This window comes from Conger conger, chromosome 4 (genome assembly GCF_963514075.1).
Source record: "Conger conger chromosome 4, fConCon1.1, whole genome shotgun sequence".
Lineage (NCBI taxonomy): Eukaryota > Metazoa > Chordata > Actinopteri > Anguilliformes > Congridae > Conger > Conger conger.
In genome coordinates this window covers 6,119,498-6,140,527 of record NC_083763.1, presented here as the reverse complement: position 1 = coordinate 6,140,527, position 21,030 = coordinate 6,119,498, and the positions used below count along the sequence as shown (strand labels likewise).

Below are 21,030 nucleotides of genomic sequence, written 5' to 3'. Positions count from 1 at the left end.
TGACCTACTTTATTTGGGGTTCAGTAAGGAGTTTTGGGGCCTGGGTGTACCTGGATGAACAGGTGATGGTCAGGTAAATGAGGGCTCACTAGCCTTTTGTGGGGCAAGGAAATGTGCAGTTTGATACAAACAACTGCTGCCCCTTTTCGACACTACTGCAGGGTGTGGAATTGTTCAGGTGAAGGAGGGAAAGTAGAAAGGCAATGCAAATTTTGACAGTTAGAATCAGTTAATTTGAACTTGTGGAATGCTATATTCACACTACATGATGTTTTACACAGATTATGCTTTTTTAAAAAGTGTAATTTCTTACAACTGCAAAACTAGAGGAGTTCCAGTGGCAGGCGAAATGTATCAAACAGCACTGTGGCTATTTTTATTGCTAACGGAAAAGCATCTGTTATTCGATATGGGCTAGACCTTTCAATCGAGATTCCTGGAGTAACTGTTGGGATAGCAGAGTATCTCTGATAGTACTCAGGTTACAGAACAGCTTGTCTTTGAACCTCTGTCTCAACACCACCCCCACGCCCACACCCACCCTCTCTCTCTCTCAAATTCAAATTCAAAATGCTTTATTGGCATGAAATACATTGCTAGATATAGCCAAGGCATACATACAGAAATAGGATTTTTAATACGAACAGCATGAAATACAAACATTGTGCTCATGACAACAAATTAATTTTCTCTCTCTCTCTCTCTCTCTCTCTCTCTCTCACACACACACACACACACACACACACATTCCTGTAATTAAGTCTGCTCACTCTACTAGCCTCTTCCCTCGTTCCCAAGACGACTTCCTCTCAGCCTGCTCTCATTCTTCCCCAACACCCCTGTGGGCTCGGAAGGGGAGGGGCTCCCAGCGTTCATGACTATTCAGATTCTGTCAGTGCGAGCGCACAAGTGCTACAGTATGAATATTGATAATTCGTCATCCACACTCATACCGCTGTTTTAAAGGCAGGGTGACGTGGTGCAGGGCGTACACGGTAACATGTCCCGTGTCAAGTCAGCACCTGCAGCGTGGGCCCAGTCGGCCTACGTAGTGGACTCGCATTCGCGTTGTGAACGCTGCACATTTTACTGTGTAGTTTGGGTTGCAGTGGGTTGTTGCTGACAGGTTCATCACAATGAACAGGCTGGATTTGGTGCACCTTTCCACACTCTCAGAAATGAAGTGACAATGGAGGTACATTTTCGTTCTTCAAGGATCAAATTTCCCACATGTACCCTGAAAGTAACGTAATGGGGTACATGTGAGTATGCTTTCAGGGCAAAGAAAAGGTACAAATTAATTTTAGTTTGGCTTGCTATGAGTTGTTGTGAACAGCGACAGGTTATTTTGTCTATTTGGGCTGGCTGATTGGCTTCCAGGCGCCAGATTAGGCTCCCCCGGTTGTCCCTTGTCACCTGCTGTATGGCGTTTGGGTCGTGGATGGTGCCATGCTGTCTGTGACACACCTCGGCTGTGGGTACCCCTCAGAGACTTCCCCACACAGCCAACACCTTCCCCGGCTCTCCTCACTCATAGGAGAGACCCGCCCTGCACCCTCAAACGAGCTTCCCTGAGATCTGCACTGTATTTCTCTTAACATAAGGGACATTCAATTAAAGTTAAATAAAATATATTTTTGAAAATGTTTTCGCTGCAACATGTTTTTGTCATCTGGTAAACTTACATACTGAAGCTTTTTTTTCTCTTGAGTCTCAGGAGGCGAATGCAGGTTATTGAAATCACCAGGTCTGCCAAAGGCATGCTGTAAAATCGTCACAATTCCAATCATAAGAATAAACTGATGAGAAAGAAAGCTACATTTGATGCTTTAAGATAAGCGCTTAAGATAAGTGCTTAAGTGCTTGAGCCAGTTTCGGTCTCTGTTCGAGTGAAATGTTTTGACTATGCAATTCAGTTCAAATGAAGCGTACAGCATTGCTGCAAATAGTCTTCAAGTGTTATTGTGTTGTTGTGTACAGCTAAAAAAAAAAAAAATCTTGGCATTTATTCACAGGGTGGGTATCCATAGAAACTAACAGCACTCTTTCAGTTGACCGAACAGTTTTGTTAAGGAATCCTTTGAATACGAGCTTTACAGAGGAACAAGACTGATGTTGATCTCAGCATAGTTTGTACACAGCTCCAACCATTTCTGAAGAGAGCCACTGCTCCTAGTTCTAAAATTCTAAAATTCCAGTGATTTCCATTTAAATTCTAGTTAAAATATAACCAATAGGTGTGACTAAGATGGTTAGTCACATGCATTTTCCTTGAAAATTGAAACTTAAAAACCGTATGCAATAATAATATGTTGGTTAGCTGACGTTTTTTTATCCAAAGCAACTTACAGTTGATTAGACTAAGCAAGGGTTAAGGGCCTTGCTCAAGGGCCTGACAGCTGTGTGGATCTTCTTGTAGCTACACCGGGGTCTTGAACCAGCAACCCTCCAGGTCCCAGTCATGTACCTTAGCCACTAGGCTACAGGCTGCCCGTTGGATTTTTGCATAAAAATTCAATTCCATTTCGAATTGTTACATCATTCAGGCATAGTTTGGAGTAGCAAACAGACATGTCCGCTGTATTGCTGTTCTTATCAGTACGGCTGTCTCTGGTCCAGAGGAGGGAGCTGTCTGGGTGAGGCAGGTACAGAGGTAGTGAAAGATTGTGAAATTGGTGAAATTTGACCAGAGCCATTAGCCGTGTGCGGCAGTAGTGGATAAGTATGAAATCCTCCATTGACGTCCGCGCTAACCACACCCTCCCCCGGTTGTTTTTCTTTGTCTGACCCCAGTGGCCATTGCTAACAGGGCTTCAGTATCCAACAAAGAGGTCTTTAGGTCACTAGGGTAGGTCAAAAAGCTATCTGGTGTCAGAAATGTCTCAAACGCTGAGGTCATTTTAGCACACAAGCCCGTGTTATGTCTGGGTTGAAATATAACCACAATATACCGTACGTTGTGAAGATAATCTAGTTAAATGTAGGTTTTTTTTCACCGGACATGTTTGTTTTGAGAAGTTTTGCCCCATATCTAGGAAACGGGTACACTGACAGTGATTTTAAAAATGCGTCAAAAAGTGAAAAAAAATGTGCTCCTTTTATTTATGTTGCGGAAACAAAGGCAGTTACCTGGTTCCTAGGCTTCCGTCGCCGTGTTTCAGAGTCATTATATCATGTCCAGACACAACTTATCCTCTTAAACGTGTTATGGTTTTGCTCTTCCGCGAGGCGTGATTGATTTTCAGTTTTCCGCTCTGCTTTATTGCCTCTGTGGTGAAAATGGGGAGGTCACGGGACCCTGGTATTGGTTCCCTTCCCTTAGGCAAGGTCACTTTGCTGCCTAACAGGCTTGCACATCCCTGGTAGGACATATAAATCACGGCCAGGGAGATACCATCTTCCATTAACATTCAGGGATATACTCTCAGTGAGCACTTTATTAGGTATTTATTTTTATGACTAATTGGTCTTCTGCTGCGGTGGCCTATCCACTTGTAGAGGTTTGCTGCGTTGTGTGTTCAGAGATGCTCTTCTGCATACCACTGTTGTAATGTGTGGTTATTTGCGTTACTGTCACCTTCCTGTCAGCTTTGACCAGTCTGACCCTTCTCCTCTGATCTCTCTCATTAACAATGCATTTAACATTCTCTGCGAACTCTAGAGACTGTTGCATTTGAAAATCCCAGGAGATCAGCAGTTTCTGAGATACTCAAACCACAAAGATAATCATTCCACAAAGATCTGGTCTGAACAACAGCTGAACCTCTGGACCACGTCTGCATGCTTTTATGCATTTAGTTGCTGCCAACTAAATGCATAAAATTGAATATTAAACATTTGCATTAACAAACTGGTGTACAGGTCTACCTTATAAATTGATCACTTAGTGTGCATGCGGCCGTGGCTGCCTTAAAACCACGTTTTTAAATGTGAAAATTAACATTTATTATTGAGTATTGAATTGCCAATTGGATAACATGTTATCTTATTTTAAGCAGCGTTGTCATTAAGACTGGGTGTACATATTGGGCTGATCAGAGTTCTCCCACTAGCAATGATGATTGGCCCTGAACTCAATAACAAACAGCTCGATAAAAAAAAGTTGCCGTGGCCTTATTAAGTCATAGGCAATCACACGGAAACCAGGCAGTGTGCTCTGGAGGGTACGCGACACAAACAGGGCACAGTATTTGTGTGTATCTGAATAATAATATTCTTTAAAAAGAGTTGTCGCAAAGCTGTTAAAAGCGAACGCGGCCTGCCGTCATCCATTAGAGTTCTTGTGTAAATTAAGTTTTCCCGATATATTCTCGAAGTCTTTTACTTTGTTTCTTTTCCGCATATCAAACGAAGAGTGACCTTGGTGCCTCTCCATCCAAACTTCTGCAGAGGTGAGAGGACGTTTTACAATGACACCAATTTCACGGATACTCGAGCCAGAGAGACAAGCAGGGACAACAGTGACACAAGCGAGGACTCTGTGAGCTCTTCTGGATTAGGTTTTTGTGGGTAGTCGCCCCCTTTTTTTTCTCCTTCCTGGAGAATCACCGGCTATCAACTGCAAATGTCACAACTGGCTTTTGGCTGTTAGATTTCGTTGGAGGCTATGATATGAGTTTGGAATGCTGTAGAGGAGCCGTATATATACATATATTTATAGAAAGATATCTAGCGGCATTCCACAGCTAGCTTGGGAGGTCTCCTGTTGTGTCCCTGTGATGCACCACCGCAAGGCTGTCGAAGTAGAGTGTCTCATTATGTGTTTTCGATCAGAAGTTGTGAATGCTCTGTCCATGTGAACGTGTACTGGATATGTGTGTGCCTGTAGTACAGTATATCAGCGTACACTATCAGATAATATTTGTGATATATACACTCCTTTGGCATTTGGTGAGCAGAAAACGGGTGGGGCAGAAAAACATACTTTAAACTCATCATTGGTCTCAACCTGTTTTCATACATTTTCCTTGATTAACAAGCGTGCCAACGATTTGAATAATCAATCGACAAGTAACACAGAGCTTCCTCACATCGTGTCAGGATGATTAAATTACAAATTCAATTTAGAAAAATCAGTTTTAATTGCTTTAAGTGCACAACAAAAAAAGATACACCACACTGTTAACTACTGCATTAGCGTTCTGTATAACCAGCAGTTCCAAAACCTGCACTTCAAGATTGTTTAAAATCTGCGCATTGTAGAGCCTTAACGGGGGAATTCTCTGAGTGTGAGTGCGGATAAGGACCTACATGTATGCACAAATAATGTTTAGAAATTGTGCACAATTTTGTAGTGCAAAATAAAAGCAATAGCATTGTGTGCTACATGGTGTAATTGAGGGCAGCAGGCTATATTTGATTGTGTATTGAGTGCTGTATTGATAATCAAGGAAAATGACTGAAAACAGGTCGAGGCCAATAATCAGTTTAAGGGGGAGTTTTCTGCGCCAGCGATTGTCAGCTCACCAACCACAGCGGACAGTCACTGTCTTGTGAATTCCCGACAGTCGCTTCCATGTCGTCCGCAGCAGTGAGACAACAGTGCGGTTGTATCCTGTAGCGCCGTGCGCTAATGCACGCGGCCGGAGGTTTGTAGCGGGCCGCTTTAGCGGGGCCTGGCGTGTCTCTCCCCTATCCTGTTGCACAAACAGGATGAGACCAAGGAAATCCAAACGTCAGCGCAGATTCATCGATTGCCAGAGCTTCGGATGATTAAACGTGAAACTAAGGATGGCGGAACTCCAAAAAAACAAAAAAACAAAAACCCCTGTATCCCGTATCTGCAAACAATGTCCTGTTCACAAATTGTTGCACAATTTTTTTGTTGTTTGGCAGCAGGGGTAGGCATACATTGCATTTTTTTTTTTTTTTTTTTATCAATTTTTTTCAAACAGGAATACAAGACAAAATACAGGTTACAGACCATCTTCCTGGCCGCCCACCCACTCATACACATACCCACACATACACACAACCACACACACACACACACACACACACACACACATTCATCCCACCCTCCACCCACCCCATCCCACCCGGCCTTCATCTTATCTCTCATGCTAGCCTCTCACAAGAGTCAGTCCGCCAGAATTCAGGTTTTCACCAACCCAGGCCTGAAATTGTTAAGCACAATACTGTTTTTACTTGGCGGGGGGGGGGGGGGGAGTTGGTGCTTGCCATGTAAAATGATTGACTGCCCAAAAGCAAGGACATTATTCAAGCTGCCTCCTCCTCCTTCCTCTGAGTGACCTGAAGCTGCTTTCGGTAATCTGCCAGCCTGTATGTTTAACCGTCAGGGATTCAGCTTTCCTGCTTTTTTTCCTGGTCTAGAAGCTAAAGGTTAAACTAATAATCCCCGGGCCTTGAACTGGAACGGTGGCAACATTTCCGCCACTTTTATTGGCCTGTGATTATTTACGCCAGTGCTGATTTTCGGGGGCACGCCTCTCCGGGCTGCTGCCGCTGAGCTGGGGCGCTGGGGCGTTGGTCTGCTGCTGTGTATCCGCACGGCCGTTGGGCCCTTGAGCAAGGGCCCTTAACCCTGCATTGCTCCAGGGGAGGATTGTCTCCTGCTTAGTCTAATCAACTGTACGTCGCTCGGGATAAGTGCGTCTGCCAAATGCCATTAATGTAATGTAATGTGTATTTAAGAAGGATTTGTGGGGCCCCTGGCAGATGCATGGCCCTAAGCAGCCTCTTGTGTTTGTCATTTATTGGGCCAGCTCTGTTAACTGGAACCAATATAGCTTGACATTAAGGTACATTACTGTAAATGCCTGTGGTCTTTGTCTAATTTTACATGCTTGTTCTCCTAAATGAGTAAATATGCACTGCCATTAGAGAGCTAGCCAGAGCAGAAATGCACAATCAGTGTGATTGTGCCGTAATTGTGTACGGTGCTGTTTCAAATCTGGGGCGCCTTTAGATACAAAAAGCATGTCCAATTTACAAAGCTCCCTTTTAAACTTTACGATCAGAAATAAAAACCATATTGGGTATGTAGTTTATAGTAAAATGTTTAAGACTTTTTAAAGATAATAAACACATTTTCATGGTTGAAATTGCTTTTATGTGTACTCCTACATCCATGTGTTTGTTTGTTTTTTGATCTTTTGGACCCAAATGGGATGACATATCAAATTGCCTGGTTTCTAACATTTAGGCTAATTCATTCCCCATTCAGATAATCCCAGAATAATCCAGATTATTCCTGTGAAAATCTTGGATTAACGCTCAGACCTTGTGATTCTTGTGTGCAATGTTGCAAACCCGCTTCTTGAAATTCAGATTTCGTTTGTGAGTATTTTCTAAAGAAATGAATGATTTTTGGGGGGTTTTTTGTGCCACCAAAAAAAGAAGGAAAAAAAGACCACATATGTGCTCTGAGCAGAGGATAATCGGATCGGATTCGGTGGCATTGTGGAACAGTGTGCTGCATGTTTGGCGGGCACGTGTGTGGAGCGGGGGGAGGTAATTCACACGCTCCTCTGTCACAGGAAACGGCCCGGATGGGTGGCAGCATGTGCTCCGTGCCCTCTCCCTGTTGTGGTACGTTTGGGACTGTTTTTGGAAATGCCAAAGCTTTGTTTTGATGCTAGAATATTAACAAAATGACTCATGATTGTGGGATGCAGCATGCATACTGCACCTCGGTGTCAGAACGGCAGTTCTTCGAGGGGATCGATGCAGGTTTTATTTCCCGGCTGGTTTTGACCCACGCAGCTTTTGACCGGGTGACTTAATCATCCCCATAAGTCACCCAGTGGTCAGTCCTGTTATTATATTTAATAACCCTCCCCCGTATGGCCTGTGTCTCGGTGTCCACTCTGTTACACAGAGGAAAGGATGAATCTCTTCGTAATAGATGTTTACTCTTCTATTGCTGAAGATTTAAACTCAGGTAGGCTGATTTGTAAGGGAGCTCAGATGTGTTGTCACTAGCTATGAATGGCGCCCCGTGGTTCTCTTAGACTTTCACCCCCCCCCCCCCTGTATCTGAGTCAGTTTGTCATTTACCAACCCAAATGGAGGAAGCACAGCACGTGTAATACGCTCACTAAGGCCCGGCTCGTGTGAAAGGGGCTTTCTGCTTAAACCCCGTTTCTCTCAGTTAAGAGGCTCGGCTAATGTAGTTTCTAGAGGGGGCAAAACAGAAGCCTCCTATTTCTAATTTCGTGTAGGAGCGGTTCATTCATAAAACAATGGAGTTCCGTTTTGTGTGATAAAACATTTTGAGTTCTAAAAATGTGCAGATGCACGGAATCATCAACAGAAGATTGGGGCATTTAAACTGACCAAGATAATAAATAGCAATAATATAATTGTATGTATTTTAATATTCAGTGGGTTCCAAAATCAATTTTTATATATCTGTTATAATAACCTTTCTAATAACACTATGGTTATTCCCATTTGCATACAAACTTACTGCAGGGAAATGTGTGGTCACTTACTCTTTAATGCATTATATTGTTTAATTTGTTGACTCTCCTTCATTAATATTCATTATACTGTAATATTTCCTCACTTTGGGTGGTTAACAAATTAAATACGGATCCAGGGTAAATTATTATTCTTTGACTAGGATCACGAGATCATTGGGATCCCAGCTGCATTATGAGTGTAACATATTGGATTATGACAGGGTACAGTTATCCCTGCAGGGCTTGTAAAATGAGCACGGTGTATACTTCATGTTCAGTAATTATGTCCTCATTGTAAGGCCTTTCCGAGGAGCTGATGGGATGGCTGATTCTGTCGGCTGATGTGGTCTACCGGTGACCCGTATTAAACACCGTGTTTAAGAAGTCGCCCTGCTGAAAAAAACCCCAATGAAACAACTCAAGCTAGGTTTTGAAACAGCTGGTGGCTGGGTTGGCCAGTTCAGACCAGCTCCATGCTCAACATGGTTTGACCGACTCAAACTAGGTTTTGAAACACCTGGTGGCTGGTTGACCAGTTGGACTAGCTCTACTGTATAATTCAGCGTGGTTTAACCAGCTCAAGCTGTGTTTTGAAACAGCTGGAAGCTGATATTCCAAGCTGGTCGTTGCTGAATTTCATATTTCCATACTCTGCAGGTTTTCTGTAGGAGTAGCCTGCTGTTTGTGTGCACTGTAGCTCTTCACTCGAGAGGCTGGCCCTACGTGTGAAAACACTTGTGTAGCACGTCCAATGGCGTAACATAGCCACTTACGGTTAGGTAGCGAATGTGCTCTCCTCTCTGCATGCATTCAAGTGGCGCAAAACCTGCGTGTAGGCGTTTTCCTTTTTACAAAACTGACCGAACCTATGTTGTATGTATAGTGTGTATGTAGTATAAATATATACAGTAATGGAACCTCAGACATAGGACCCTTTAGGCATTATGGACTGGCTGGTCGGTCAGTGGGAAAGGGCGTTAGCATGGAAGTAGCGTAAGCATTGATGCAAAAATGTGTGCATTAAATGGAAACTGCATTATTCTATTTACATTCTATTTGCAGTACCATACAGTAGCACCATCTACAGATTTCACAGCTTGCTTTGCATGCTGGTCCTGTTGTACTGCTGGTCTATAGTCTACGGGTATTATCTCAAGTGGAATTATAGTAGCTCTTGGTGTGAAACTTTAAAATAGACCAACAGTACTGTGTTTGGTCTACAGGAAAGTTTTGGCAGGAAATCCTGGGACACATTCTGGAATTTCTGAAGATGAAAAATAATTTATCTGAAGTCGTACTGAGAGAATATGTGAGGATTTATATCTGTGAATACCGTAGTATATTATATACCACTAAGGGTGTCCAAAAATACTGACAAAACCGCTCTGAAAACTTAGCGAGGTCTGGAACGTGGTGGCGGACCTGATCAGAACCGTCGTGTGCTCCCCTTCTCTGTTTCGGTTTTCACCATTTCAGTTCCTCCCCCCGTCAATAAGCTTCCTGTCGGCTGCCCATCCCCCCACCCCGGGTCGTGGGGGCGTCCGGTTTTCCGGCCCGGTTTTCCAGTAACCAGGGAAGTGGAGAACCAGCACCTCGGCACTGACAGACACACTTCTGGGAAGCTCCCAGTGCATTATGGGTCTCCCTCGTGTCCCGCTACGGAACAGAGTGCATTATGGGCCGATATGAAGCTGTCACCCCTGGTGTAAAATCCTGCTGTGACCGGCTTGAAATGGCCAGCTACCAGCTGTTTCAAAACCTAGCTTGAGCTGCTCAAACCATGTTGAGTATGGAGCTGGTCTGAACTGGTCAACCGGCTACTAGTTATTTCAAACCCAAGCTTGAGCTGTTTTATCAGGGACCCGAAAGTGCCTTGTTTTTGTAATGTAGCGAACACCGTGCTCAGTCCATTGACATTGCATTGACTCCTTTTAGCATGTTCCCTTATGTTAGCATTCCTGAATGGTACCAACTCTCATCCCACTGGCATGGGGAAAGATAGGAGGCGGGATTGGGCTTACCCCTTTCTCCCTTTTTATACCTGCATGTTTCCAGACCTTTACCCAGTTACCTGCGAGCATTTCCGCGTGGAGTGCCTCCACACAGCATTCCACACGGTTAGGTTCAATATTTCAGACATTCAGAGAAAAAAACTATGCAGTAAAAAAAAAGAAAAAATGAAACAAACTGCTCTTTGAGCCTCGAAAAAGCCCTGAATCCTAGTTGTTGTTGTTGTTTGTGCCCTCTGAATTGCTCATGTGACGGTGCGGGAATTAGCCCGTGAATGTCCTGAGACATATGATCCGCGTTTTTTGAGGATGCGCGGCCGTAGAGACGCCCTGAGACGCGGGCGAAAAACCAGGAGGGCTACATCCTCACTGCTCTGTGATCAATCGATTATCGTGCGGCGTTCACCGTCGTAGATTGACCCACTAACCCTGCCATTGTGTCTGCACAGCTCTCCAGAGGCCCAGACCTGCTGTGTCCGGTCTGGTCGGCCTGTCGCAGTGGCCACGCCCTGCATGCCACTGCCTGCGACCTTTGTCATAGATTGTATGATTTCCTATTTCCTAGAATGCGCTGTGTTGATGCATCCTACGGTTGGAATTTTTTCCCCTTAGAAGCAGTGTCGGAACTTTCTGTGTTCCCTGGTCTACAGTGACCAGCTATGACCAGCTACCAGTTGTTTCAGAACATAGCTTGAGCTGGTCAAACCATGTTGAGCATGGAGCTGGTCTGAACTGGTCAACCAGTTACCAGCTGTTTCAAAACCTAGCTTGGGCTGGTCAAATCATATTGTGTATGGAGCTGGTCTGAACTGGTCAACCAGCTACCAGCTGTTTCAAAACCTAGCTTGAGCTGTTTTGTACAGCAGGGTTGTTTCATGGCACGATGACACAATCCCCATAACACGGGCCAGTCCTCTGACTGCATGACGGCATGAAGAAACTTGAATCTTGAGTTAATGGGAAACACTTGACGTCCGTCGTCATTCTCATTAAAACTCAAGTTGGATTCGGTGTGACTGGGCTCAGTAAACCTTCATCCCGATTTCGGTTACCCCCTTCTCTCTCCCCTGATCCCCACGCCCTCTTTTTATAAGGGGAGGGCACTCCACTTCCATCTCCGAAAAACGTAGTTTATATTTGTACAGGTGGTGTGTGTTATAAAGGGGGTTCCCGGGGGAGAAGGAAACACATGCTGGATTTTTGGGGGTGTTGTGCGAGGGGAGAGGGGCGGGGGGGGGCGGGTCTGCCTGGAGTCCCGGCATTCCGACATTCCCTTACGGCATGCGCTCTCCCATTTCACATGGACAATCAGCGGAGCTTGTTTTTCCAGCCCCGGCTGGAGATACCGAACGCGCTGGCTGCCTTCAGGAGGCCGGGCCGGGCTATCTAATATCGAATAGCGGGCACAAGCTGCCTGTCTTGTGACCTTTCTGGAGAACGTGTGGCAGGACATTAATGAATTTCATCAGCGCTAAGTGCTAGCTGGCTGCTGCTGCTACTGCTCGGGAATTTTTGGGGAATTCTTGGAGCCCTGTGAGCTTCACCCAGGCACGCCTGCTCCAAATCGCCCTCAGTAAATCCAGTTGTGTGTGTCGAGCTCTGTTCCTCTTGAACACACGTGAACTATGAGCAACGTTTCTGGGTGAGGAATTGTGTCATTGTTGTGGCAGGGTGAGCAGGCCATAGTGCCAGGTGGTTCCCTCCCTTATAAGTACAATAAAATAATAAATCTGTGTCTTACGTACTGTGTACATCCTGTTAGGCGCGGTTCACTCTGTTTTTAAAAAAAAGTTTCCTGATGTGAAAAGAGGATAAAAGGCAAAGAGTGAAAGGAAAATGAACCCAGGAGTGTGTGTGTGTTTTTTTTTTAAGGGGATGAAAATGTGACCTACTCTCTCTCTGGGTGTTGGGCGGGTCGCGGAGGCCTCCGGTCGAACATATGACCGTTCCCCGCAGCCCTTTCCGGGGGAATGAATCGCTCATTCTGCCACAAGAGCAACGCATCTGCGCTGCAAGAACTGTGAATGACAAAAGGCCGCATTGTGTCATCCTCAGCCTGGCCTTATTCTGCTCATCTCAACAGTTTGCCCACACTCCCGTTTTTTTATTACTATTAATAAATGATTAATATTTATACATACAGGGCTAACTCTTTGCCGCGGTTTAGTGAATCCTGGCTTTGTGTGTGTGTGTGTGTGACCTCTTTTTTAGTGGACGAGGAACGGGAGGGACAGCTTAAAGGAGGATTTTTGTTTTTTGGATTTTGGCAGAGGTCACGGGGAAGCGTTTTAGAGGCTCTGCGCTGTACGGAATAAGGCCAGCTGAAAAATGTAGGCTCACAGAGACATTTTCCTGAGTAAGATCATCGTCAGCACTATGACGTCGGTATTTTTAGCTTCGTGCACTTTGCGTAGTTTGAGTATTTTTCACCAGTCGCCACCACCAAAATATTTCGCTTTTTAGATGGGGATATTTTCACAGTCGACCTATTTCAAAATTCTGGAATCACTTAGCGAGGACCGCGTTTGTCAAAAACGCTGTCGAAAGTTCAGGATTCGGTCTGCCATTCATAACATTTTGCTTTAAAACAACCTTTGTTCCAGTTTGTTTTCTTCCTGTTTCGTAAAAGGTTGGGAGGGAGTGGACATTCCTGCTGAGCTGAGGAATGAGCCCTGCTGCCAGAAAAATCCAAATTCTGCCCGTTTTTCACAAAAGCTGCGCTCACCCCCGCTATCTAATGAGGACACATCAACCTAACAAAGTGGCAAAAATGTCAGGGAGGTCGTTCTCAATTTGTTCTGGCTCCCTTCCACCAAACCGAACGCCTCTTCAACATTCATTTCAGATAAAATTTTTAGAAACGAAATGAAAATTAGATTTTTTTTTTTTTTTTTCTTTAAAAAAATTAATCTGGTAGTGGGCGTGCCTGAACATAATGCGGTCGGTATCACGAGAGAATAAACTGCAGCGTCTTGAGTTTGGCGGATTTCAGCGAACGCCTGAACATTGAACGTCAGCGTCCGTCCTCCTGACGAGCGCCGAAGTATTCCGGCGATCGCAGTCGCCGTTTCTTAAATTTAAATTAACGTTAACGTGCTGCAAGCCTCACGTTGTGCGCTTGGCGGGGACGACCGTTTAGGAAAAGCCCGCTGCGATATTTCAAAAGCGTGAGCTCAAAGACCTCGGTGTGGCGCTCCCTCGCATGTAAATCACACTTTCCCGCATGAAATGTCATCTCGGTGCAGTAAGTCATTTTAAGTGCTCGTGGCATGCAGGTTTGAAACCGAGTCCTGGTGAAATGGGTCCAGGAAAAAAGAGGCAAGCAGTTGGGGGACTGCTGGGGGAATGCTCCGGATAGTTTTTGGATGAAGGCGTTATGTGCTATAGTGGAGTATCCCAGCAGTCGTGAATGAGGAGCGCGCTGCAATTTGGGAGGTACTATAGCAGCCGTGAATGAGGCACAGTACAGCTCAGTAGGTACCGTAGCAGGCGTGAATGAGGCACGCACTACAGTTTGGGAGGCACTGCCAGTGAAAAAGGGGAGTGAGGTGTCTGAAGGAATGCAGCGTAATCTGAACTGGAACATATGTAGGAGTGGACCGTTTTGGAAGAGAGAGAGAGGGCGTGTGTGTGTGTGTGTGTGTGTGTGCGTGCGCATGCCTGCGTATAAGTGCAAGTCTGTGTGTCTGTGCAAATGCGTGCTTGCGGGCATTTGAGAGCAGAGTCAGTACAAAATGTGAGTGTGTGCGTGCATCTGTGTGTGTGTGTGTGTGTGTGCATGCCTGCGCATACATGTGTGTGTGTGTGTGTGTGTGTACAGGCCTGCTTGTGGGCACGCCCATTTGAGAGCAGATTCAGTACAAAATGTGAGTGTGTGTGTGCATGCCTGCGCATATATGCGTGTGTATCTGTGTGTGTGTGCATGTGAGTGTGTGTGCATGCATGTGCATACGTGCATGTGTGTGTGTGTGTGTGTGTATCTGTGTGTGTGTGCACAGGCCTGCTTGTGGGCACGCCCATTTGAGAGCAGAGTCAGTAGAAAATGTGAGTGTGTGTATGTATGTGTGTCTGCATGTGAGTGTGTGTGCATGCATGTGTGTGTGTGTGTGTGTGTACAGGCCTGCTTGTGGGCACGCCCATTTGAGAGCAGGGGTCGGTAGAAAATGTGAGTGTGTGTATGTATGTGTGTCTGCATGTGAGTGTGTGTGCATGCATGTGTGTATGTGTGTGTGTGTGTGTACAGGCCTGCTTGTGGGCACGCCCATTTGAGAGCAGGGGTCGGTAGAAAATGTGAGTGTGTGTGAAAAGTATTTAAGGATGAGTGCGTCCAGCTTAGGAAGGAACCGGAGTCTTTCCCATTCTCACTCCTCAGCTGGCTATAAAAGCAAAGAAACTCCGGATGTGTGAGCTCAGCCCTGTCAGATTGGCTGCTCTAGGGGGACGATGCCTTCCCCCCACTCTGCCCCCAATCCATTGTGCTCCTCTGAATGTTTTCTCTCCCTCCCTCTCTCCCTCTCTCCCTCTCTCTCTCCTGGGCAGGATGTCTGAGGCATTGTCACAGCAGGAGAGACTCCAGGCGATAGCGGTAAGTAAGACTTCCTAAACCGTCGAGCGTTGAACTTCATCTTCAGACTTGAGTGAGCGAGCGAGTCAGTGTGAGTAAATGAAAAAAATTAAAACTTTGAAACTTTTCTGCGACAGGCTTTTGTGTGCTGATTCTGAGTGATCGTTGCTATGGCCACATCAGCTGTGTACAGTGCACCATTTTAAAAATGCCCATTAGGGTACAGCACAAACTGCTCATGTACTGATTCATAATTATTTGTTCTATATTACCCAATTAGCCGCTTAACTAAAAGGGCCTCGCCCTGAAAGCACTTGCTTATATTTGGCCTTAATATCAGCAAATGTGCTGTTCTCTAATAGCCCAAATAGTGAGTACTGTGTGTGTGTGTGTGTGTGTTTTCACCACTGTCCACACTGGTTATATTTTATATTCCCTGGTTATGGGTATGCACTTTGTTGTATGTCGCTCTGGATAAGAGCGTCTGCCAAATGCCATTACATCAGCGTAGGTTGGTAAATCCACTGATGTAAAGGTAAATGCAAGCATATCTTCCACCAACCAATCATCACCACCATCAGTTCTCCACCTACTAACCTGCTCATTCAGATCTTAAACTCCTGGCTCTTCATTATCACTCCAGACTTCAGTAGAGATACAGGAGGGCTGCCCAACCCTGTTCCTGGAGATCTACCAGCCTGTAGGTTTTCACTCCAACCCTGACAAAGCACACCTCATTCAACAGCCAGAGCAGGGCTGCCCAACCCTGTTCCTGGAGGTCTACCATCCTGTAGGTTTGGTTTTCAGTGAGATACCTCTGCCCTCCACTCACCATCACCACCTCAACTATTTATCATCCCCCCCCCCCCCTTTGATTCCTGTCAGCTGAGGGAAAGAACCAAAGAGGCAATGCACTCTAATGCATTAATCGATCCCCCCCCCCCCACACACACACACACACTCACGCACAATACATGCACACACAGACAAAACCAACCAACCACACACACACACTCACACACACACACACACAGTTCATCCTTACACACCCCAACCCTCTTTACCAAATCTGCTGCCTGCTTCCTTATCCCAAAGAATACATAATAGGGCACTTAGAGAATCTCTTAAACACATCCTGCCTACTTCCTACCTCCCGGTGCACCTGCTCCCACTGTTCTGCGTTTCCTTGCCCCTCCTCTGTCTCTCTCTCCCTCTCTCTCTCTCTCTCCACCTCCCTCCATTTCATTCTGTACAGCTCAATAATGCTGTATTGGCAGAAACCTGCCGACTAGCCCCGCCAAGGCTAGCATTGCAGTCCGCTCAGTTGTATAAATAATACATCGTCCATGCTAACTAATGTTTGTCTCGGCTGCGTTTTTTTTCCCCCCCTCAAACTCCTTTTATGGTAGCCCCCCCGCCCCCGCCCCCTCCCCACTCTCTAGCCTCTCTCTCCCTCTTTTTTTCATCCCATTTTCTTTTTCTCTCCTTTGTTTCCTCATCCCTCGCTTGAAAGTGATATCCTCCCTGGCTGTCCGTCTGCCTCACCATGGCTCGCTGCACCGAGATTAAGGCCCTGCTGATGCTGCAAACGCGCTTGCCGTTAGCGTTTTTTAAACGAGGGGGGTAATGGATTATGGCAGAAAGTGACCGGAAGAGCACAATGCAAACACGCCGCAGTGAGTGGCAGTCGGAGGGAGGGTGAGCGGCACTTTGTGTAACATACCCGTCCTCGCAGATTCGATTATGCGATGATCTCATGGCAGAACCGCCAAAAAGAAAAAAGCCAAACAGCCTCATAGCTGACGTTACCAAACAGCCTCATAGCTGACATTACCAAACAGCCTCATAGCTGACATTACCAAACAGCCTCATAGCTGAAATTACCAAACAGCCTCATAGCTGACATTACCACACAGCCTCAATAGCTGAAATTACCAAACAGCCTCACTCATAGCTGACATTACCACAAGCCTCATAGCTGAAATTACCAAACAGCCTCATAGCTGAAATTACCAAACAGCCTCATAGCTGAAATTACCAAACAGCCTCATAGCTGAAATTACCACACAGCCTCATAGCTGAAATTACCAAACAGCCTCATAGCTGACATTACCAAACAGCCTCATAGCTGACATTACCAAACAGCCTCATAGCTGACATTACCACACAGCCTCATAGCTGAAATTACCAAACAGCCCCATAGCTGACATTACCAAACAGCCTCACTCATAGCTGACATTACCACACAGCCTCATAGCTGAAATTACCAAACAGCCCCATAGCTGACATTACCAAACAGCCTCACTCATAGCTGACATTACCACACAGCCTCATAGCTGACATTACCTCTGTCATTTCACTTATGGGGTTCTGACTACTCGGTCGGCTGAAAGGTGGGACATCCTAAATACACGCCCTGCTGAAAAAAAAAACAGCTGGCAGCTGGTTGACCAGTTAGACCAGCTCTGTAACTCAACATGGCTTGACCGGCTCAAGCTATGTATTGAAACAGCTGGTAGCTGGTCATTTCAAGCCGGTCATAGCTGGATTTTACCCCCAGTGGGCGGAGCTGGAGATACGATGAGCGACCATTTCGGTGATTCCATCTGAATAAGGAATAAAAAAAAAAAAAAGGCTTACGGTGGCTGACTCTGGGAGGTTTTACCAGGGCGGCGAGGGGGTGGGGGCGAGTGTGTGTGTGTGTGTGTGTGTGTGTGTGTGTGTGTGTGTGGGTGGGCAGAGTAAATGGAGCCTGCTGTCAGCCGTACTACTGTGCCCCAAAATCTGGTGGATAAACAGGCCCTTAAGCCGCTAAAAGAAAAACAGTAACACGCAGGAAATGGTTTGTTTCTGCTTAGACCTTAATTACTTAATAAGCCCATGAAAATGTCTTGTAAAAAGTCAATGCATTTTTCCCAACCGTCTGCTCAGTGGTAATGATAAAGTGCTGATGGTGAAATAAATAACACTATTACTGGACTCTATTTTCTGTTCTGTTTCGCGCTCTTTCACAACAGTATATCTACAGTGTGTGGTAATATTATGACTACCTGTCTGCGCTAACTTATTGATATTTCTGCATTTGAAATTAATGTTTATATTCAAGAAGAGATGTATCATTTCCTTTTTCCATACCATGCCTGTGTGACAATGGTTTAATGCTGGTACTGCTCTAAGGAGGAAAAATATAAATACCATATCTCCATACTTATATATGATGATGATGATGATGATGATGATGATGATGATGAAGATAATATTTAATAATGATGTATTCACTTTCCAGATTCACTATCAATGTTATATACTGAAACTGTCATTAAATCATGGTGCCTTATGTCCTTAGGCAATTTATATAAAAATTTTGTTGCAAACTAAAATTAAAGTCCATGTTCCCACCAAAACAATGATCTGATAACAAAAGAGTGGAATAGCAGAGACACACCCACACGCAGCTGAGAGATAATTCAATCGATAGAATTCCAGCTAGGTTGTGGATTGCAGATGATGACCATTTCTGCCTTTCCCTGAGGGGAAAAACTATTAATATTGATGTCTTTCTACTAATAGTTAAATACAGATTTCAGTGCAAGACTGGGAACTGTCTTGCACTGAATCTTTCCAATCGCTTATTTTTCACCTCCTGTCTCCTTGTTCTTTGCCTGACCTGGAAATCGATTGAGGTCCACCATCTTTTAGGGAATTCCAACCCGTTCCTTGTAAGAGCTTGAAGCTGAAGTTAGGAGGCTCCCAAAATTTCCTTGAACAAGAAAACATGAGCGCATCCTTTGAGGACGTTTTTGTTCGGAATTTGTGGCGTATAAATGATCGACCTGTGGATCCACCTCTCCCCTTCGGCCACACACCTGCCACGTTTGTAACTGACGTAGCTTCAAGCTTATGTTTGGTCGATTTGCCTAATACGCGTTTTGTCAATTTCCCCCCTTTTCTTGTATTTCCTGATGGGTGGAGCTAGGAGTAGGAAAAGGAGCAAGGAACAGAATACAGAGGTGAAAAATAAGTGATTGGAAAGACCTTGTAGAGCAATGGCCTCAACCCATGGTGCTGGGGAGCTACTGGGTCTGCTGGTTTTTGTTTTCACCTTAAAATCAGCACCCTGTTGACACCCAGGTAACCAGGTGAGGTGAGTTAACTGTGCAATCAACTGCTCTAATGGATTAATAAAGTGCAGAGTGACAACAAAAACCAGTACACCCTGTAGCTCTCCGGGACCAGGGCTGGAGACCACTGCCGTAGAGTACCTGCAGAAGGAGAACTGTGCGAGGACAGCAACAGGACCGGCAGCATCGTCTTCACCCCCCGAGTAAATGTGCCTTTGCTCTTCTGCAGGAGAAGCGGAAGAGGCAGACGGAGATCGAGAACAAGAGAAGGCAGCTGGAAGATGATCGCAGACAGCTCCAGCACCTCAAGGTGAGAACCACGGCCTGTGCACCTCCCAGGGAGATGGCCTCTTGTCATTGCCTGTCCTGTAGTCTGGTCTCAGTGGTTATGATGGCATCCGTGATGATGGTGTCTCTAAAATCCAGCTATGCCAGCTTGACCAGCTTGTAAATTGAGCTGGTTATAATTGATCTAGCTGGGCTAGCTGGGTATGAGGTGGTCAACCAACATGGCTAAGCTGGTCATAAGCTGGTCCGCTGGTTATGGTGAACCAGCTCATAAAACCATGTCAAGCTAGAAGCTGGCCTGAACTTGTCAACCAGCTAAACCATGTAGAGCTGGTCTGAACTGGTCAACCAGCTAAACCATGTCCAGCTGGGAGCTGGTCTGAACTTGTCAACCAGCTACCAGCTGTTTCAAAACCTAGCTCTAGCTGTTTTTTTGAGCCAGGATGGCTTCTAATGAAATGAGCAGTTGCCATTGGCCTATAGCTACAGTTACAGATGATGGTGCCCTGCCTCTTCCTTGTTTATGTGTATAAATCTGAATTGCTGCAGTGTCTAGCATTTGTCTGTGGTAGCCGAGGTTAGAGTGAATGAAAGGCATTGTGCAGTTGGATCTGTATGGTGTGGCCACAGGAACAGCTGTCCCCCCAGACTAGCCTGGCCTCTTATGGGTCGAGTCCTCATGTGACACAGGCCAGAGAGGGTGCCCTCCTCTGTTTAAAGTCCCTGTGGATGTGTTTAAAGTCCCAGTCTTCTGTCGGGAAGTTTTGGCACATGGCACAAGGGCGACATGGCTCAGGCAGTAAGAGCACCTTGCATGGCAGCCAATCGCCGTCGGTGTGTGAGTGTGTGTATGAATGGGTGAATGAGAAGCATCAATTGTACAGCGCTTTGGATAAAGGCGCTATATAAATGCCCACCATTTACATGGATCTCCTTTAGAAGGTGGATTTTTTAAGGACTTTTCCTGTTTTGGAAGAATGTTGAGTTTCCTCCAGCTAAACGTACAGTGCATTGTGTTTCGCTGCTCCGTTCTTTTTGTGTCCGTTACAGTCTGAATATTCTGAAACTTCAGGTTTTGTTGTGGATTTATTGTCAGTTTTTTTATGTTTAGCTTGTCTTGACAATGTTTATTTGTGTGCCCAGTGAGGCACACAGTACGTATGTGATAAAACAGCAATCACAGGATTTAACGGAAGGTTTCACAGCAACAGTGAATAACAAAAGCCGGGGTGATAAAGGGAAGTGGATGAACGTTTCAAAGCAAATAAAATCCAGGGCAGAGAAAACACCAAGGCAATGATATTAATCTGGGTGCACCACAAAAATTCATTATAGAGCAAACGGCCTGAACAAAGTAAACCAAGTTGAGCTGAGAAAGATTTTCAAAGCTCTGGCCAGACAGAGATAAGATCCAAAAACTCTGCTCATTAGCAGTTTCCATGGAGCCCAAACGCACAGTCAGCACGATGTGGAGTGAAAGAGCAGGCGCTCACTCTGAATGGTCAGAGAAAACTGGGCAGTGGGGCGGTCGAGCTCCAGAGGGGCTCCAGTGGTCTGACATTTAACTCCTAAATAACCCCCTTTTCCAGTTCAGTTTGCAGTTTGGCTTTGGGGCGACTGAC

At 45.4% G+C, this 21,030-nt stretch overlaps 1 protein-coding gene across 2 annotated transcripts in view; it reads left to right on the top strand.

Moving 5' to 3' along the window:
• palm1a (paralemmin 1a) overlaps positions 1 to 21,030 on the top strand; it is a 42,296-nt gene that overhangs the window by 1,633 nt on the left and 19,633 nt on the right. For both annotated transcript variants that reach the window (XM_061240934.1, XM_061240933.1), the window contains exons 2-3: positions 14,975 to 15,020; positions 19,350 to 19,430. In XM_061240934.1, coding sequence (XP_061096918.1) covers positions 14,975 to 15,020; positions 19,350 to 19,430 — 127 coding nt within the window. The remainder of the gene's footprint in view (positions 1 to 14,974; positions 15,021 to 19,349; positions 19,431 to 21,030) is intronic.